The following is a 21,482-nucleotide window of genomic DNA, read 5'->3' on the forward strand; positions in this document are numbered from 1 at the left end:
TGATGCAAGGAATGTGAGATATGTTGGCCCAATCTTTTCCTGTCATCTTCTTATACCTTTTCTACCGGGAAAAACACTTGGAGATACTCAGAAAGGAAAGAGAAGTGATGTTTTTAAGTCCCTTTCTGTGCAAAGATTTCAGACTTGATAGTCTATAGATGTGGAGAGTGTAAAGAGTGGAAGGGAGCAACTGTTGCTTGAGCAACATCTCCCAGATATCATCACTTCCCCTGCCACCAATTGTAAATTCTTCAATTAGAAATGAGATGAAATATTAATGGAGAACCCAAAACGACAAAATTGAGCTTGAAATGTTTCGATTATTGATAGTGTGCCAAAAATGAATATGAATTATAAAATAAAATGCTGAACAACAGAGAGCATGATCTGGGAAGAAGCATTCAATGAAAATGCTATGCATTTTGGATGAAAATGTGTATTTCAGTTTATTTGGACAGTGAATTTCAGTTTTTTTTTATTGAATTAGAAGAAAAGCAGTTAAAGCGTTATTTGAAGTACATACCTTGTTTGTTTTATTCTCTTAAGATGACTTCATCATTTATCTAGATGCATGGAATGTGAGATACGAAAGAGAACCCCTTCTGGCAGGAATTGGAGACTCGGACGGTCATAAATATATAGCTCTTGAAGAGAAGTGAGGTGTTGAAGTACCTCTTCTAGCAGGAATTGGAGACTCGGACAGCCAAAAGCAAAATAATACTTTGGATACCTTTATCCAAAAGCAATATTCTGATACCTTTATCGTATGATGACTTCATCATTTATCTCGATGCATTGAATGTGAGATATACTGGCCCAATGATCTTGTCCCGTCTTATTCTGATACCTTTTCTCCAGGGCAGAACAATCGGAGATGTACAGATAATAAAGAGATGGCGGCAGACCCTCTTCTGGCACGAATTGGAGACTCGGACAGCCATAAATGTATAGCCGTTGAAGAGAAGTGAGGTGTTTAAGTACCTCTCCTGGCAGGAATTCCAGACTTTTACACCTAATAATTTCTAGAGTTTCAAGAAAAGTAAGGCGTGCAAGTCCCTTTACATCCAAAGATTTCAGAGTTGAAAGTTCCGCGATGCGGAGAGTGCGAACAGTGGTAGGGAGAAGCTGTTGCTTGAGCAACGTCTCTAAGATTTCATCACTTCCCCTGCCACGAATTGTAAATTTTTCAAGGGAGACAAGTGCTTGCAAACCCCAGTTACTGTAGTCTCCCACTGACGAAGATGAAGCCCTCAGTCTCTCACAATTATTAATGTTAAAATCTCGGAGGTTGGGAGGTAAACCCCCATCTTCTGCAATTGACTCTAGATTTGGAAGATTGCTTATATTCAAATTTCCAAGGGCTGTGAGGGTGTGAATATGTTCAGGTAATGACTTCAACTTCGCGCATCCATCGAATTTCAATCGAGTCAGGTTGGGAGTGGGTAATCCTCCCTGGGGAAAACACACCAGATTTGGACAATCATAGACCTCCAGGCTATTTAGATGACTGAGAACCGCTCCTTCTTCAATCAAGCAAAGCGATTCCAGATTGTCACAGCAACCAATTTCAAGTGTCGTCAATTTGGGAAAAATGCCCAAGGGGAAGGACCTCATTGAATCACAGCTATTATATATCATCAAAAAGTGGAGTGATGTTAATTTGGCCAACATCTCTTGAGGTAGGAATTCTAATATCCTACAATCGACTATTGTAAGTGATGTCAACGAAGTGGGTAGGCCATCTTCAGGGAACGACGACAGCGTTGGACAATTCCAGAGAGACAAACTTTGAAGACGATTGATGTTGGGCAAGCACTGTATGTCATTAAAATGTTGAATGGCAAGTTGGGAGAGGAGCTTTGTCTCTAGTAATGATAACAGACCTGTTTGGCATTCACCTATTCCTAATTCTTCAAGAGAATTGTAGTTGAGACTAGTACTACTGCTAGTAGTAGCAGTGGCCCCTTGATCATGCAAAACCCCACACCAACCCACTCTAAGTTTCTTCAAGCAAGGCAGATCACAAGGCAAGCTTCCTCTCAACTTCGGACACACACTTAGGATCAGCACCTGGAGACGAGGAAAGTCTGGACCTCCACTTCCACTTGGTATCCATTCCTCCCACTCTGCCATCTCCTTAAACTCCAGTTTCTCCAGTGATTGAAATGGCTGAATTAGATACGCTCCATTTCTGCCATAGAACTCAACACCAATTGTCTTAACAAATTCCATCCTTTCTATATAGAGCTCTTTGAGAGCAGGTAGCCCCCCAACTGGTGGCAGCGACCAACAATATTTACAATTACTGAGACGCATAACTTGTATGTTAGAGAAGCATGAGTCTCCTAACCAATTCGGGAAGTTAGTTCCACCGTAAAATTTGATGATTAGTTTCTCCAAACTAATTGAAGGCTGGAGCTTGCCAAGTACATCTCTCACTTTTTCGGAATCATCTGAGTCTTCATCGTCCCATGCCAACTCTAACTCCTTCAAATCATTCTTATTCTTCAAATTGGCTTGCACGGCATCCTTAGCATCAACTACATTTTGCAGTTTTAGAATTGAAAGTTTTCCTTGAAGATGTGGAAGCTCCCCCAATTCCCCAATGGTCGACCCAATAGATTTCCCCACAACAAAAGCAGTCAATGTTCTCAAACTTTTTAGTCTACTCATTTGTGCTGGCATCTCTGCAATTTTAGTTCCACTCACATCAAGATGACGCAAACTAATTAATTCCCACAGGTCTACAGGCAATTTAGCAAGAGACGCACAACCTCCCAGCATTAATTTCTGTAAATTTATCAATTTTCTCAAGTCTGCAGGTAATTCAATGAGAGAGGAACAATTTGACAATAGTAACGTCTGCAAATTGTACAAACTGCAAAGTACACCAGGTAACCTTTCAATTGCAGTTCTAGAGAGATCCAAATAGCGCAAGTGAATAAGATTTTTAATAGAATCAGGTAGTTGAGTGACATTACTATAACGTGACAATGATAACACCTGTAAACATCTGTGTGACGATATCAAATCTTGTACAACCTTTTTACCTAGATAATAATGCTCTTCATAAGTATTTAAAGAGGTAGGTAGGAAGGTCCGCAAACACTTAGCCCCCTTTAATGGCTCAAATTTAAGAGCAACATCAAATTTTCCCCTAGAATATGACAAATGGCGAACTCGTTCTACATCACATGATTCCTTACCACCTTCCAACCTGGAACAAAATCCTTTAGACATGAACACAGCCAAGTCATTGATGAGATCATGCATAACGAAACTTGATTTCCTTGACGTTTGAAACAATGATCGAGACAACAGTTCATCAAAATATTCCTTAGCCACCTCTTCCATGTTGTCCCCATTCTCCGCTTGTGAAATTAAACCTTCCGCCATCCAAAGAAAAACAACGTCTTCTACTTTGAATTCAAAGTCTTTTGGGAAAATTGAACAATAAATAAAGCATCGTTTTAACTTAGCTGGAAGATAATGATAACTCAATCCTAGAGCAGGAAGAATGTCACTCTTCTCTGAAGGTAAATCCCAAATGCTGTTGTTTAGTACTCTGTTCCATACCTCAGAGTCCAGCCTGGAACGTAACAAACCGCCAAGTGTTTGTGCAGCTAAAGGCAACCCATTGCACTTTCGTGCAATTTTCTTGCCGATTTCTTCCAAGCTTGGATATGCACTACAGTTTACATTTCCAAACGCATGTTTTGCAAGTAATGACCAACAATCTTCATGCGACAATGGTTCCAAGGGTTGAGTGGGAACATTTTGCATGAAAGATGCTACATTTTTGTTCCGTGTTGTTACGATGACTTTACTTCCCCTTGCCCCTGAAGTAAAAGGAGTTTGGAGGCAGTTCCAATCAGTATATTTCTCATTCCAAAGGTCATCCAATACAAACAAAAATTTCTTCCCCCTCAGTTGTTCTCTTAGTTCAACTTGAAGCAAATTGAGATCTGTCGTATTACAAGGTTTTGAAGTGACTGACTCGAGAAGAGTTTTAGTTGCCCTAATAGCATCGTAATCTTCTGAAACACAAGCCCAAGCTTTAAATGTAAAATGCTCTTTCACCCTGTCGTCATTGTAAAGCATTCGAGCAAGGGTTGTCTTGCCAACCCCACCCATTCCAACAATGGTGATGACAGACACATCATCCTTGCTTGCATCATCAGAGAACAACACTTTTGATAAATTTTCTTTGACTTCATTTCTACCATATACATAAGGTTCATGAATCAAGGAAGTTGTTGGAGGTCTTTGTGAAAACTTCCTCCCAACAACTTCTGTCAAACCAAGAGCACCTTTCAGTTGTACAAAGTCTTCTAGTTTTCGTAACAACTCTTGTATCTTAACATTCATGCTTTGATAAAACTTATTACGAGAAGTAGGGAGGAAGTTCCACACCTTGTTGGTAAATTTGTCGTCTGTTTCAGCTTCACCTTCCAGCTTGCATCGGAATGCTTCATAGTTGATCTCCCCCAGCAAGTCCTCAGCATCAAAGACTGCATGTTTGAGGTCGTCAAGCCACTCTCTCACAGCTGGTTTCTCAATTTGCTTCTCCTCTGCATCATCAAGCACTGCGTTCAAGGTCAACAGGGTCTTCTTCAGTTTCATGAGGAGAGGTTGATCGAGTTTCTTGTGCCGAAATAAGTCGATGAACTCGGGTGAAGCAATTCTGTCACAAATCACCTGGATGGAAGCAGAAATAAAGGCCTCTCCGATCAAAGCTCCAGCCATTTTTCTCTTCTTTTCTTTGCAAGGGAATTGGATGAAGTAATATTCCAAGGTTCGCAGATAGCTTAGCTAGCACAACTTGGAAATACAGGTAAGGAAGTATGAAAGCTTTTTGTGATTGTAATGATACAAGTGCCGTTGGTTGGCTCAGTGTTCGAGTGTTTTAGCGCAAGTGATGATAATTTAAATTAACTTATCGTTAACGCTGTAATTAATTTTTTAAAATATCTTTCTCTGGGGTGACAAGGTTTTTAAACTCTTCTTTGCCCTCACATGGGGGATGGGTCATTACCATTAATTAAATTCAAATTGGCTAGGTGGGTTCGTGGACGCACATGGCCTAAGGAATAATACTCTGGTTTGGACTGTTGGAGACTGGAAGATGAGAAGACAAGAACGACAATTCAACGGTCCTCAAGTGGACCAGACTCAAATGCCGTTGATCTCTTTGTGAATCTACGGCTCTTAAACAGATTTCAAAAGGTAAGGCTGTATGAAAGCTTTTTGTGATTATATATTTTCCGTTGGGTGGCTGTGCCTGTGACTATGCTCTTGGGGTTGGGGGGGCAAAGTTTCCAAACTTCTGTGGCACTCTCATGGGGGATGAGGTCGCCATCCTCGATAATGATGAATGATGCTTTCACGTGTGAAAAGCAGTCATGTTCATCAACAAAGTAAAAACAAAAATATAAAAATTCAGATAAGAAATTCATATTATAAAGAAATCGATTCATATTTGAAGTTCGAGAAACAAGATAAATAAAAATAAAAATTAGTGTATCATATGCTGAAAGGTAAACAAGTATGTCTTTCATTTCATTAGGAAGCTACATCAAAGGTAAAAGTAAGTTAGTGAAACTTGCTGAAATTTGGCGAATTTGGTGCTTTACAAATTACATATGCTGAAATTTGGTGAAACTTACTTTACATATGCTAATGCAGGTCTTGCATCGCATTTCCTCTTTTTTTTCTTTTTTTTTCTTTCTTGTTTTCCCTGCTTTGTTTCGGCTTCCGTATGGTTTAGCAGTGGTTAGTAAAATGGTTATGCTCATCTTGATGGAAAATATATCAATTTACACATGCCCTTTGATGGACTAAAAAGAGGGGTTGCTTTGTGTTTACACCATAATCAACCAAGCGTGTCTAGCATAAAAACAACTAGCACTAGACAGACACACCTTCTTCCCTGCCAGAAGAAGACACTCTTTCGAAACAACAGCCACCTGCTGAAGCTCCCAACTGCCAAACCTAATCCTCAAGGATGCGTGTCGCCACCACAGCGAATTGCACAAAATTCCACATCGAAACTTTGTGCAAACCCCCTACTTTCACTTCCCTATAAATAGAGGACATCACCCATGTAAAAAGGGGTAATTTCTCTCACCCTTACTGCGAGTTTTACCACTCACAGCTGACTTAAGCATCAGAGAGTCTTCGGTCAACACCACACCGATTGTTTGGGCCTAATTTTGGCATGCCCAGCCCAAAAAGCAAAAAAACAACAAAGACAAAACCACAAGGCCCAAGCAGTCTGGGCTCAGCAAATAAACTTAGGCCTCGAAAAGAAAAGTAAACAGCCAATGGCTCCAGAAAAATCAAAAGGGCTTGAGCGTGATTAAAAGAGAAGAAGGAGCCCAAAAGGAAACAGACCCACGTGAATCTTTTTTAGGAAAGTCAACAATTTCAATTGGGTTGATAAAGAGTTGACAGAGGCAGGCAAAAAGAAGGGACGTCTCTGAAATCTCTGCCACCAGAAGAATTAGGGTTTTAGATTCTAGTTTTTAGCAATGTAATAAATAATTTAGCCATAAAAAGTGGCCATATTTAAATAAAGTTTATTTATTTATTTTTGTGGGAATTCGATTTCTTTTGACAAAAAGAAGAAAGAGAGAAAGTAAGTTAAAGCATACTTAAACAAATTACAACGAAAATGAAAGTGATCGGAAATTCAAACAACAGTTTTATCTTGATGTCTCTCTATTCCAGGATTTGTCTTCACAGCCTGTGAATCCCACATAGTTGGATAGAACTTTTTTAACCATTTGCCATTAATTGGTGTAGCATGGACATCTCCATCTCGATCCTGTAATCTGTATGCCCCCATTCCAAGGATCTAATTAATTATGAAAGGACATTCCCATGTAGGTGACCATTTTCCATAACCAGCTATATGTGTTCCAAGGGGCAAAATTGCTTTCCAGACTATTTCCCCCTCTTCAAAACTCTTGTTCTTGACTCTTTTGTTGTAAGCCCTTGATACAACTTGCTTTCGTGCTAAGAGTTTGTTTAGGGTATCGATCATGCTTGTATCCAATCCTTCCAGTTCTAGCAGCATGGCTTGAGAGTAGTCTTCTCCAATCAGACTATGTTGATGAGCATTATCAGGGATTGGACTGCTATATCCATAAGCAGAATTGCATCATGGCCATAGGTTAGAGCGTAGGGGGTCATGCTAGTTGCTTCTCTTCTTGAAGTTCTACATGCCCACAGAGTTTCTGACAACTTCTCATGCCACTGTTTTGGATTTTTCTCAAGCATTTTTCTGATAATGTTGATGATCACCTTGTTTCTTGATTCTGCCTGCCTATTAGCTTGGGCACAATAAGGGGTGGATTGAAGCAGTTTGAATTTAAATGCTTCTGCCATATCCAGCATTTCTCCATATATGAAAGAACATCCCCTGTCAGTTGTGATCGATTCTGGAATGCCAAACCTTTGTATAATCTGCTCTTCTATGAAAGTGATGACTTCTTGAGATGTTGTGGACTTAACAGGCTTGGCTTCCACCCATTTGGTGAAATAGTCTGTAGCTACAATGATAAAATAGTGTTGTTTGCTACTGGCTGGATAAATCTTACCAATGAGATCCATTGCACATCCTCTGAAAGGCCATGGTTTTACTATTGGATTCCTGGGAACTGAAGGAGCCTGCTGGATTGGGCCGTGCCTTTGACAAGCCTCACATCCCTTGGAATAATCAATGCAATCTTTCATCTTAGTTGGCCAAAAGTAGCCATATCTTCTGATTAACCAGCACATCTTTCTTCCTCCTTGGTGAGCTCCACAGATTCCTTCATGAGTTTCTCCCATGACTCTCATGTATTCTTTCTTTCCAAGGCACCTCAGGAGCACCTCATCTTTGATTTTTCGAACTAAATCTCGATTCCACATAAGGTAGTTTAAAGCCATGATTCTGACTCTTTTTTCAGAGCGTAAGGCTAGATACTGCAAGTAGTTTATGATGGGATTTCTCCAATCATCCTTGGTGGCAGAGATTTCCGAGACGTCCCTTCTTTTTGCCTTCCTCTGTCAACTCTTTAACCCAGTTGAAATTGTGACTTTCCTAAAAAAGATTCACGTGGGTCTGTTTCCTTTTGGGCTCCTTCTTCTCTTTTAATCACGCTCAAGCCCTTTTGATTTTTTTGGAGCCATGGGCTGATTGCTTTTCTTTTCGAGGCCCAAGTTTATTTGCAGAGCCCAGACTGCTTGGGCCCTGTGGTTTTGTCTTTGTTGTTTTTTTGCTTTTTGGGCTAGGCGTGCCAAAATTAGGCCCAAACAATGCCCCCTAAGTCTGAATCGTTTCTAGAACGATTCGAGACTTAATGATTTTGGCCATTAATTTGTGTGCGCCAGTTTCTTCCATTTAATCCATGTCTGCCACGTCTGCCTTCCACGAGCTAGACTTCGTGGGAAACTGTTTCGTTACTAGCTAGTTATTATCAGATGGCATCTCATCTTCCTCTTCCCACTATTTTGAGCCCCTTTTTAATAAATTCAAAACTCCATCTCCTATTTATTTCAAAACCTAGCTTCTTTTTAGACCTCGACTCTTCTCAGTCTTCCCCAGAATTCTCACTTCTTCTTCGACCAAACTCTGCCTTTCTTATCATTTCCTTTCCTAGTTCAACACTTCTGATCATGTCTTCTCCCAAGACTCGTGCTCAAGGTTCGTCCTCCTCAGTTCCTCCTGATTACATCACTGGGATTGGGATTGACATTCACGCGATAGAAGTTAGAAGCAAACTCCACGCTTTTGCTAAGAATAATTTGGACGAGAACGTCCTCCACCTGTTCGAGAATACCCTAGTCCTGGGACCTCATTGGTTTGGCTCTGTCCCGACTGAGATGGCAGAGCTAATAAAAAAGGATGCTGAAGCTCCTCTCTGTTTTCAAATTTCTTCTACTTTGGCCTCTCACACTTGGGTCAGCAAGAATCTAAGCCGCTCGTTCCCCTGCAATGAGGTAAGGAACAGTCCAGTCAAATGGGCAGACTGGATTGACAGACTTCTCCCTCTGTATGGAGCTCATTGGAAGCGAGCTGGCATCTATGACGCCATTCTTTAGTCCAAACAGTCCATTAATAGAGATGAGAATCTGCTTGCTGCCGCTCTGTGTTACTGGAATTCTGTCAGCAACACAATCAATTTCTGTGTGGGTCCCATGGCTCCAAATTTGTTGGACGTGACTCAAATCTTTGGGTTCCGGCCCTATAGACGACCTGTGGATGCAATGGGTGATTACCACAGGAGAAAGAACCAGGAGAAATTGGTCAAACCCTTCACCATCTCCCCAGCTTTAATCAACCAGAACTGCTCATTTTCCAATTACTTGAGGAAGTTCAGTGTTGAGAAGGAAAAGGATCAGCAGCATATGTTATTCCTTCTATATTGGCTGAACAGATTCATCTTCCTCAACCGTTCTTCGACAGTTTTGCTTAAGTACAGACACAATCATACTAATGTAGGGCTTGGGCCTACAGTTCTGGCTCACCTTTTCAAGAACCTGCACACTGCCACGCTGGAGATTCCTCTACATTTGTCTGCTCCTGGTGCATTCTGGATGATCTAGATCTGGCTGCAGGTTTATTTCCCAGAACTGAGGTTTCCAGACGTAGTTCTGCCTGAAGATCAGGTTCTGGCTGTTCCTCTAATATCTGCAGAAGTGCCCAAGTGCTCAATTGAAGAGTACTTGATGTTCTTTAGGCACTGTACCAAGAGATCTGCAGTCCAGTGGCAGGTGGTGATCAAAAGGACCTATCCTTGGTTCCAACCCGGACACCGGCTATTTGAGAAGGAGCCAAAAGAGGTGGAAAGCCTCTAAACTATCATTTGGGGGCAGAAGTCTATCATCCCAACTTCTGTGCAAGGCAACTTGGCTGCCCCCAGCTTATTCCATTCAAATCATACAGAAGCTGCAATCGGGCCACTTCTTGGAGAGATGCGGATGATCTGGAAGTACACAAAGATGCTAGATGTGCAGTAAACAAGATAAATAACAGCGCAGATGCCCTCTATCCAGCCTGGGAACCGAACTCCTGCAGTTCTGCCGATTTTGACGCTTGGTAGAAAGCCAGGTTTCATGGTCTGCCAGCCTCCATTGCTGCACACAAAGGGGCAGTTGGAATTAAAGAGGGATCAGGTTCTCTTCCAAAAAAAACAGAGAAGTGATTGGTCTTAAAAGGAACTGACTATTAAGAGCCTATCTGCCAGAATTGATAAATAAATAAATAAAAGCCCTCTTCTTTATTTAAAAATGAAAGATCTTTTGAGAATTTTGCCGCCCATTATTTAAAGAAAGAAACCCTACTCCAGAACATTTCTTATAAATATAAAGAGAGGGTGAAAAAACAAAAAAGCATTCAACGGATCAAACAAACAACCAAAAATCAGCCAAAGGCAAAAACTCAAAATGATCACGTGATCTCTCTCTCTCTCTCTTTCTCTCCTAGAATTTCCAAGCTCAGACTTAGAGAAAAGTCATTCAAAACAAGACTTCTCTCGTTACAAATTTGGTTCAGCAAAAGCCAAAACAAACAGAGTTTGAGTTTTCACAAATATGAAAACCTCAACAAATTTATGGAGAGCCCTGACCAAGCAGAACAGGTACAACAGTGCAGTTCCAGCTCAGTAAACCTCAAATCCAGCCATTTCTGCCTCCTTCAGCCAGAAGAGATCGCAATTCTAAGCTTCTAGGGCCTGAAATAGGTTACAACTCTGCCAAACCCACACTTTGGTATCGATTTACAACTGAAGCTTAGCAGTTAAAGCTGTTGACAGTTCAGTCCAGCACAGACTCACCCAGTCCAGCCTGGATCAGAAGCTTCCATCCAGGCAGAAATAGAGTTCCAGCCTTCTTTTTACCTTTCTAGAGTTGATTTTTTCCTTCCAAATCTTGTAAAGAGTAGTTCTGTCTAAAAAACAGTCCTCTTTATTATCATTTATTCTGGCCAGAACTACCAATCTTGTACTGTGATAAATTGCGAAGTCCTCACCAGTCTGAGGCGAGAAAAGAACTTACTTATGAGATATTCCTCACCCAAATTCATAATCACTTGTTTAGAAATCAGTAACTTGGGGTGCAAGTTATCCATTTTTAAGAAGTCCGTTAGGATTTTCATTACTAACAGTGGCACGATCACACACCAAAGAAAGTTGACTTGTTGACCAGTCAATGGTTTCCAAGGCAGTGGGGAACTTTACCCTTCCATCACAGGAGTAAAAACTAAACGGGTGAACACGGGTGTCCGAAGCTTAACGACTGCTTCTCCTATTTTGTCTTCTGTAGGCTCTTCCCTTATCGAGGATCCTCACCATCTCCCCTGCTAAAAGCAATCAACTTCTCTCTAAGTTGACCTCCCAAAAAGAGCATCAACACTTTGAACAATATTGTTAAGTTTTTAATGAGTCATATGAAGGACTTGAGAAATATGTTACCATGATGTTGAACTTATTGATTAATTTTCCTTTCTTATTTATTATGTTTTAGTGGGAGAAGATAATTTATCAAAGTTACACGCAAAAGGAGATTGATGCAATTTGTGGTGAAGAAGTAGAATTTCTTGGGGGTTATACATAGACCTTGGAAGTGAGTTTTATGGGTAACTAAGAAGAATTCTTTTCCAATTGGGGCGGAAGTACGAATGCGAGTTTTGTGTCATTGCTCCTATGTCAAAAGTAGGCCTCTTCTGTTCAAAATTAGCGAAAAGTATCGATCAAAACTTTTTTTCTTTTTGATAAGACACATGTTTTCATTAGAAGAAGGAAGAAAAAAAAAACATTACAAAACAGGGGACAAGTTATCTACCTGATAAGCTAGACTACTCAACAACACAAGCTCAAAACAGAGATTAAACATCCTATTTATAACACGAACAATTCTAAACACAGAGAAAGGGAGAGAGAATGACAAAGCTAGCTTAATTCACTAATAAAATGTTGTAATTGATGAATGATCTCTCTCGTTAACCAAAGACAACCTGTTACTAAGAAAATATACATTAGTAATTAAGGATGCAACGTTAATAACATATGTGCAGTACCTAGTAAAAATCCAAAGATTAATTAATGGCATGGACCTATTAAAAGTCCCAATGAATCTGCTCCTTGTGCACTGCAACATTATGAATGATAAATATCACGCTCAAATCTTCAGACAGATATTAAAAATCATAAGCCCACAGGTTAGAGTACCTAAAAATGAATATCTCAAACTTCTCTTTCTAGAATGTATAGTTAGGGTCTAGTTCATGTCAGCAAATAAAGGAGAAGTGCTACAGGATCTTGCAACTCGTTCTCTTTCCATGGTCTGACACACCTAAAACCAAAAACTACCCTAGGATCTCTCTATTTGTATTATTAGCTGGTGCTCTGACACCAATTGAGAACATTATGAATAAAGTTTTTAAGCACACATTCCTCATATGCATCCATGAATATTTCAAACTTCTCTTTTCCAGACTATATAGTTAGGGTTTAGTTCATGTCATCAAATAAACGAGAAGTGTCGGTGTTGGGTTTTGATCCAAGCTATTTTTGTTCGACTGAGGAAAAGTCGGTGTTGGGTTGCTTGACAGAGGATTGCAGAGTGTTGTTATACAAGTTGAACGTTTATTATTTTAGTTGTGTTCCTAGAGAAGCCAATTCAGTTGCTTATAGATTATCTCGTTATACTTTTAAGTGTTGCGTCTTCATGGTATAGAACTTATCCCGATATTATTGGAGATGCTTTAATTGAACATGAACAAAATACAAAGAATACAAATATAATTTAAAATCAGGAAAGCATTTAGCTGTTCACAAACATGAACTCATTCTCTCACAAACAAAAACACCCATTTGAAAAATGGGAAATTCTATATGAACCCCATTAATTGCTCTTTTCACCCCATAATTTTTCACACCCCACTAAATTTTAATAAAATTTCAAATTACTCATTATACCCCAAATATTTTTCCTAAATTACCCTCATGAACCCCATTCCCTAACGCACTGTGTAAACCCCATATCTTATACCACCCACCGAAAACCCCCTTCCCTTTCAGACACACCCCATCTGAAATCGAACCCCACCCCATCTGATATCAAGCCTCACCCCATCGAAAATTCCCTCATCTTGCAGACACCCCATCAGATTTACAACAACCTCCACCGCACACCCCATTCCTTTGCCATCACAGAACCCATCCCTTTGCCATTGCATAACCATCTCTGCTCACCACCTAACCCCTATCTCAGCAAACCACCGAACCCCATCGCACAACCCAGCAAACCCGAACCCATCTTTGAAACAGAGCCATCACACCCATCTCTGCTCACCACCGAACCCATCTCTGCAAACCACCAAACCCTATCGCACAACCATCTCCATCTCTGCAAGCCCGAACCCATCTCTGTCAAGTTTTCACAAATCCTTCGAAGAGCCAAGGTTTGATTTCAAATTTGATTTCTATATTTACGTTTCTAAGTGTTGATTAAGCCTACGTTTGATTACACTTTTGAAAAGCCAAAGTCTGATTTTGATTTTGATTTCAAAGTTGAGGGTGTATGTTTCGAACCTGGTTTTACGAAACTGGATTCTAGTTTCGGTGGATTACCACCGAAATGGTTACATTGCTTCAGTAGTAGTCCACCGAATTTGAACACGAGTTGTACGAAAATTTATTTTACTTTCGGTGGGTTACCACCGAACTTGTTACCACGTTTCGGTGGTAGTCCACTGAATCTGTTTCTATTTTTAAGGAGAATTCCACCGAATTTATTTCGGTTTTCCAATGGTACTCCACTTAATATGTGTTCTTTTTTCAGTGATAGTCCACCGAATTTATTTCCGTTTTTCAATGATCATCTACCAAATATGTTACTGAGTGTGTACTTAATATTGTTTGTTTTTAGATATGAAGAGGACTCGCAGAGGTACTACTGAGGCATTCATATACACATACGCAACAGAGAATGTCATATTAGTAGATGTCACCCCCACAATTTGTAATAATAGGAAACGATACCTATTAGTCTTATAAATGCAATCCATGCACGCAAAATATCAATATTAATAGGGTGTGTCTAAAACAGGTCAGTTACAATATCACCAGATGTCCCATGCCACTCAATATAATTGTGTTCGGATAACTTAGTAAACAATTGTTTCATTTGGGTTCCCCTAACAAATTCTTTAGTTCTATTTCGGATCCTAGCATTGTATATTGTCTTCATAGTTGAAACATTCATTACATCTCTATCTTTAATGGTGACCAAAATATCTCTGGGTTTCACCAAACTCTTAAACATGTCCACCAACAAGGCATTCTCCTCTTCAGAAAGTCGCCCCACAAATGAATTACCTTGAAGATACTTTGAAATAGGATGGTTGTGTACTCTATAAACCACCTCCAACTTCCAATCATCCCCATCACCAATATTGACACCTTTTAACAAGAATGGGCATCCACATTTCTTCGTACTAGTGTCCCTAGCACATTTTTTCATATCACTATTTGCATCCAACCTTATATCAGTTGTCTCACTAGACTTGCTAGACTTATAGTTACCGTTCCTCTCACAAGCAAGTATTACACGAGGTTTCCTCTTACTCTCACCTCTATAATCAGACCTTTTAATTACAATGACAATATTATTCATTTTTCCTTGTTCACGAGCCCATCTAAGCAATGCATCTCTACCATTGAATATCTACACGTAAAACTTATATTATTTAAATATAAAATTTGAAACATTAATGCCACGTTAATGATACTAAAAAGGATTTCAGACAAATAATTACCAAATAAGTTGTGAATTGATCACTATAGTCCATTACACATTCTGTTCCCACATTGTTGCCTTCAGTAGGGGCCTCACTTTGTTTTTGTTCCTCAATGGGAGTAAGATCAAAATAGCTTGGATTAAATTTGTGGTCAGCAATAAGTTACTAAATAAATAAATAATTTTCGGTTGGATGCCACTGAAACACAGGTAAAAGTTCGGTAGTGAACCACTGAACTACGTTCCATCTTACGATAGATCTCCACCGAATATTAAGTTCATGACCGATCAAACCCAACCGAAAACGGTGCAACGTTTCGGTGGCATCCCACCGAATTTACCTGTCGCGTTCGGTATTGATGTGCTGAATGCAACCAGCGACCATTATGAAATACTAAACTTGCAAAACGCCAAAAAATAAACTCGTACCTCATTTGAAGCCTCTCTAACTTCAATCTCACCCTTCATGAATAAACACAATATATATTTTCACCAGTATAAACGTTTAAATCTAGGGTTTAGGGTTTAGGAACATGATAGTTTGAGAAAAAAGTTAAACTAGGGTTGCAAGAACTTATGTGGGGTGCAGTGAGCAATTTTATTTTTAATTTTTAATTTTTTTGTCCTTAACGGTAATTGTGTACAAGGGTAAAATAGGTTATTCATATTTAAAATTAGTATGGGGTGTAAAGAGCAAATAATGGGGTGCCAATAAAATCACCCTTGAAAAATATATCATCCATTCATTAATTTATTTATGAACCAGTAGGTAAAATGATTCTATAAATCTAATAATGGTCCTGATCGTAATGTTCATAAATGCACAAATAATTCATCATCTGCACATCAAAACTCCTTATAATATCTCTTCTTCTTGCGAAGAACCCTGAACAGAAAGACCCAAAACAAAAAAACAAAAAAAAACCCAAGAAATCAAAAATGGAGGAAGAGGATTCTCCGGTCGCAGCAAAATCAGTCGTAAAAGTCGAAATAGGCCTGGGACCATAGTGCCATTGTTTTTGTTTGTTCGGACCTCGAGCTGCCCTGATTATGACCAAAACTAAAAATTAAAATTAAAATTATGAACAACAACCCCAAAAAAAAAAAAAAAAAATGGTAGCCATGGCCTCATCAAATTCTAATAAAATCCCATGTAAAATTTTTGTAACTTTTAGAAAAATATTGCTATATTATTGGCACTCCCAAGCAATGAAAGCTGCCTCCATTAAGAAGTTAGTATATTTTGTACACGTGTTATAATATGAGTGAACAACAAGATGTACCACTTGACCGTACTACTTATATGAGAGCTAGGCCTTAACACAATCCTGAAAAATATATTAAATTTTGTTTAGGGTTTTGTCGTAAATGGTGCATAAACTGATTAAAAGCCGTCATAAACTGGTTTTAATATTTTGTTCAACACCTTAATTTGGTCCATGTCATTACATTCTAACAAAACCTTTAGTGTGTTTGGATGCGGTAAAATAATTCGGGATTTTAATAAAAGTCGGGATTTGAAGCGTAGAAAAGGGAAAGTTCAACGTTTGGCAAAATAAACTAGGGATTTGCCAAATTACATGCAGAAAATATCGTGGGAATTGCACATCTAAAATCCCGATTTGAAATTCCATGGTAATAGGCGGAATTGTTGCCAAATTACATGCAGAAAATATCGTGGGAATTGCACATCTAAAATACCGATTTGAAATTCCATGGTAATAGGCGGAATTGTACAATTCCCAACAGAGAGGGAATTTTCATCTTCTGCCCACTCGATAACCTATCTTTTGCCCGCCAAAATTTTCATCTTCTGTCGGCCAAAATTTCAGAAATAACCTATCTTCTTCAAAGATAACTAGCATGCGCGCCATGGGTATTCTCTTCATGGTGTTCTGCTAAGTTTTCTAGTGAGTTTCAGTTTTCAATTTCTTTCCTTGTCGTTGTCCTCTTTTTCATCTGCTATATTGATTCTTTTCATCTGTGGAACCAGGGTTTTGCTTTTATTTTATTTCTCCTCTTTGGCTTTCAATCTGACAAGAATATTTGCTCTTCCAATCAAGGTAAGAATCTCAACTATCCAACTCATCTTTCTTTGTTCTTCCCAAACTCATCTTTCTCTGCTCTTCCCATGGCTATACTTGCTAATTTTGAGTTATTTATTTTTCCTTTTTCAGGTAATTGAATTTTATTTACAAGATAATAATTCTCTGCTCTTCTCCTTGTGGTTGCCCCTGCTATGTGCTTGGTTGTGCTTTGTGTTATATTTTTGTTTGTATTGATCATATTGTTGATTAGTTGGAATGAAAAGCAGTCGCTATCACGTTCTAGGATGGAATAACAAGCCTTGTACTTAAGTTTCATCAAGTCTCCTTGTTGGTACCGTAACCGACCGAGTAACTAACTAGGCTAGATCATCCACGTGCCATGCCTTGAGAGGACATCACCTTAGCCAAAGACGCATTACCATAAGTCACAACTCTAAGCAAAGCAAGAGGAGTCCCACATTGGAATATTACAAGAATTGAAGACTCCCCCTCACCTATAAGAGGAGACCACTCTCCACTTAGGAGGGGATGACTGGGTTGGGCTTCTCACTTGTTATATTTGAGTCTAACCCCATGTACAAATGTAAATACACATTACTATAATAATGAGAATATACTTCTTCGTGGACGTAGCCCATTCATTAAGGGTGAACCACATATATCTCATCTTCTTTATATTTATCGCTTGCCTAAATCTTCACACACATGCTGAAGGTCCTCACCTTCACCCATCATCCACCATTCCACCTCTATCTAAGTTGACCCTCCCAAAAAGAGCATCAACACTCCTTATTAGAAATATTGATATATGCTCCTTTTACAAAGCCAATGAAAAAGACAGATCAGATGATCATATTCATATCAAGTTGATGAAATTAAGGTTGGTCTCTAGGTAGGACCAGGAACAATGTAGAGGTCTACCTGTGGAAAATCAGTCTAAAGCAGAAACCCAGGGAGAAAACTAAGGACCAAGGGAGAAAACTAAGGAAAAAACTCTCCAGGTTATATGCTAAATATTAGAACTTGAAGGTTATTTCAAACTGCTTTCAAGAGTTTTCATCTGCTGTTTAGTTTTAATTTCCTATTAGTAGCTAGTTTGCTCGGTAGGGACTGTTGTTCTAGGCTCCTTTGGAATCTAGCAAGAGATGTTACATAATAAACATAATTATAAGCATGAATTTCAGACCCAAAAAAACAAGGAGATTTCAAACTCTTGAATGAAGTGAACTTAAACATAATTATAAGCTTGACAGTTCAAAATTGTTAAAGCAAGAGATGTTACATGTATAACAGGTTCAGGAAATACCTTGTATATGCTTTAAAGATTTATTTTTATTTTTTGGGGTAATGATGAAGTCATTAATTTTCATAATCTAATATTTCGTTTTGTTCCTTAATGCCTATAAGTTAAGTTAACTTGATTGTGGATTATATACTAGTAATTGGGATTGATAGTTTCATGATGAGAAGTGAAAGGAACACAGTTCTAATTATCTCTCAGGCTTCTGATAATGGAGCCTGTTTGTTTGGAGCTTGTCAGGAGTTCATGATCCAATAAAATGTGAATGAAAATGTACTACCACTTATGGACCTGGATATATCTTTTTGCAGTGCAGCATTCCTCTTCTTGAGACCTGTTTCAGCATCATTAGGCATATCCTTTCTGAGTTGTCTTATGTTTAGGACACAATTCATTACGTAGCGTTAATCATATGAGCTGCACTGTGATTTGGACATCCTGGTAACTGTGAATAATTGTTTCCCCTGAACATCTGTTGTTGCTGTCGTATTTATGGGTTGAGAGCTTAAATTGTGCATAGTAACAAGTGTGGAAGAATGATATCTTTGTTTTAAATTTTCTCCACAAATGCCACTAAACTCATCCTCCAATATTTATTGGAACCTGCTGTTCCTCAAAGCAGAGATTTTCTAATCATATACTGCTTGACACCCATGCCTAGCAAATCAGTCTGCCCACAAATTTGAGCAATGGAAAATGGACAAAGGATAGCCTAAGAGACCCATATTGGAATAGAAAATCCAAATGGCAGAGGCAATTGCACACTACCTTCTTCCCAACTTTATTTTAAAAAACTCTTCTATTTCTTTATGGATGCACCTCTGCACACCCTCATTCACTTTACAATTGCGTATGTGTACGGACATGTTATCCAGTTGCAAGTGTCTTTGTAAAAAGACTGCAATGCATTTGGTTTAATTTGCTTGTCAGGTTTCATATCATAGAATTGTGTGGATCATGTAATCTCTAGGCTTAATTTGGCCATTCATTTGTATTTATTTAATTAGTCTTCAGTCTAATTTAATCTTAACTCTTTCTGCACAGGATATGAGGATGCTGACAGGTTTGGTTCCTTTTGGTATCTTGCTGGCCTCTTTTTTATGAGTGTTGATGTCGAGTCATATTTTTTTAGGTGAAGTAGATTACTTACATAATAAAGTTATACACATATAAATAGACATGGTTAGTGATGATGTTGATAACTTTTTGGCCCATTTAAGTCGCAAGCGTGCTAGAGACGAAGAAGAAAATAAGAAGAAAATGACAATTATTCTTAGTACCATTACATGTATCATTGCCATTGTTGGAGCATGGTATAATGAAAATTATTTGGTTAAAGAGCCCTCACGTGAGCATGGTATAATGAAAATTATTTGGTTAAAGAGCCCTCACATGATTAGGATGAAGAAAGGCGATGTCGCTTGAATCGTTTGCATAATGGGAAGGAAGTTGATTGTATTGAACAACTACGAGTTAGTAAGAAAGCATTTCAAAGTTTGTGCACTATTTTGCATGCAAAGGGTGGATTGGCTCAGACAAGAAATGTTTCAATTGAAGAATCCGTTGCTACCTTTTTAAATATACTTGCTCATAACTTGAAGTTTAGGGTCATTGGTTTTGACTATTATTGTTCTAAGGAAACAATTAGCTGGCAATTTAATAGTGTATTGCGTGCAATGATGAGAATTAGTCAAGAATATTTGAAACTTCAGCCATGTGATATTGGTGGTTCAGAAAGAGACAAGTGGAAGTGGTTTGAGGTAATCTTATAACTTTAGGAAAATATGTTCTTGTTATAATGTTACCACTTATCTTAAAATTATTTTTGTTTTTTCTTCTTCTATGTCATTAGAATTGTATTGGAGCACTTGATGGAACTCACATTCCAGTAACAATGTCTGTTGAGGATAGACCAAGATATCGAAATAGAAAGGGCGATATTTCCACCAATGTTTTAGGAGTTTGTGATCCATATCTAAAATTCATCTATGTACTATCTAGATGGGAGGGTTCTGCTTCTGATTCTCGTGTTCTAAGAGATGCTTTGGCCAGGGATAATTTGTTTCAAGTTCCAAGTGGTAATTTTTTATACTAGTTGTTAAATAATAAAAAACTTAGGTATAAATAACAAACTTTTCTTTTAAACGTTTTATATTGTAGATAACTACTATCTTGTGGATGCCTACTATGCTAATGGACCTGGTTTTTTAGCACATTATCGAGGAACTAGATATCACTTAAATGAATGGATTGGAAACAATCGTCCTGAAAATTACAAAGAGTTATTTAACTTGCGTCATTCAATTGCAAGGAACGTAATTGAAAGGTCATTTGGGTTGTTGAAAAAGCGATGGAGTATATACTACGTACACCTTCAGTTTTCAACATAAAAACACAAACTAGGATTATAAATGCATGCTTTGTGTTGCATAACTTCATTCGAATCGAGCAACACAATGACCATGTGTTACAAGATCAAGATATGGAGAATCTAGCTTCTGTGGATCATGAGATATCAAATCATTCTACAGTAGAGGGTAACGCAAATAGGATTACAAGTGTTCAAGTCATTGATCAATGGACTACTTTCCGTGACACATTAGCAATGCAGATGTTTCTTGATTATCAAGCACGAGGCGCCACTAATTCATGATTTTCAGTCATTATATATTAATTGAGTTGGAACTGTCTCAAGCTAAATTTATGTATGGAGTTGTAAACATTTGAATCATGTTTTTATTTATTTATCAGTTTTAATAAATGTGTACTCTTCTTTATTGATCGTTTTTTTCTTATTATTCAGCTTTATGTGTCTATTTTGTTATATATGTTGATCATATTTATTAATATTGTTGTTATAATCATTTTAAATACATAAGATGGCAGAAAAAGTAAACAAAATAAAGCAGAGGAGAAGAAAAACAAGCAAATTAATGACACGGAAGGAGATGACAAATCCTATTTTCGACGGAATATACAAATGGAGCGTTCATTAGGGGATATACATAGAGAAGAACATCATATCGGTCACAAAGGAGATGGTGGTTGGAAAGCAATTGCTTATAACACAGCTGCTGCCATATTAAGAGAATCATGATACATATCATGATTCCGCACAATCAGCCCATTCCATGAAATCAGTCGATCCCATTCAATTAGCATTGACAGACTCCCCATCACAAGATCAGCTTCATCCCAGCTAGGAATTAGTTTACAATTGATTCTGTAATATATGAGATTAATTATACTTACCTTATATTACTTGCCTTCTGGAAATAGACTTGAGAAAGTCTAACCCATGTACACCATATATACAGCTAATAATACAAGAACAGATTATCTTGGTCTAT

The 21,482-nt window shown here is 38.4% G+C and overlaps 2 protein-coding genes across 4 annotated transcripts; both read right to left on the reverse strand.

Moving 5' to 3' along the window:
- Positions 1 to 6: 6 nt before the first annotated feature.
- On the reverse strand, positions 7 to 4,848 carry LOC117612551 (putative disease resistance RPP13-like protein 1). Of its 3 annotated transcripts, XM_034341238.1 has the most exons (4): positions 1,046 to 4,848; positions 787 to 970; positions 524 to 563; positions 7 to 230 (listed from the first exon to the last, which is right to left on the reverse strand). In XM_034341238.1, the coding sequence occupies exons 1-3, from the start codon at positions 4,744 to 4,746 to the stop codon at positions 534 to 536; spliced, it is 3,915 nt and encodes a 1,304-aa protein (XP_034197129.1). In that variant the 5' UTR covers positions 4,747 to 4,848; the 3' UTR covers positions 7 to 230; positions 524 to 533. The 3 variants fall into 3 exon arrangements, with proteins under 3 accessions (XP_034197129.1, XP_034197127.1, XP_034197128.1); XM_034341236.1 differs by having other exon boundaries at positions 787 to 4,848; XM_034341237.1 differs by having other exon boundaries at positions 524 to 544; positions 768 to 4,847.
- A 9,237-nt stretch (positions 4,849 to 14,085) lies between these two features.
- On the reverse strand, positions 14,086 to 15,169 carry LOC117612557. The gene is made up of 3 exons (XM_034341243.1): positions 15,126 to 15,169; positions 14,804 to 14,918; positions 14,086 to 14,712 (listed from the first exon to the last, which is right to left on the reverse strand). Exons 1-3 carry the CDS (start codon positions 15,167 to 15,169, stop codon positions 14,086 to 14,088), a joined length of 786 nt encoding a protein of 261 aa, XP_034197134.1.
- Positions 15,170 to 21,482: the final 6,313 nt, after the last annotated feature.

The sequence above is a fragment of the Prunus dulcis genome, unplaced genomic scaffold (genome assembly GCF_902201215.1).
Source record: "Prunus dulcis unplaced genomic scaffold, ALMONDv2, whole genome shotgun sequence".
Lineage (NCBI taxonomy): Eukaryota > Viridiplantae > Streptophyta > Magnoliopsida > Rosales > Rosaceae > Prunus > Prunus dulcis.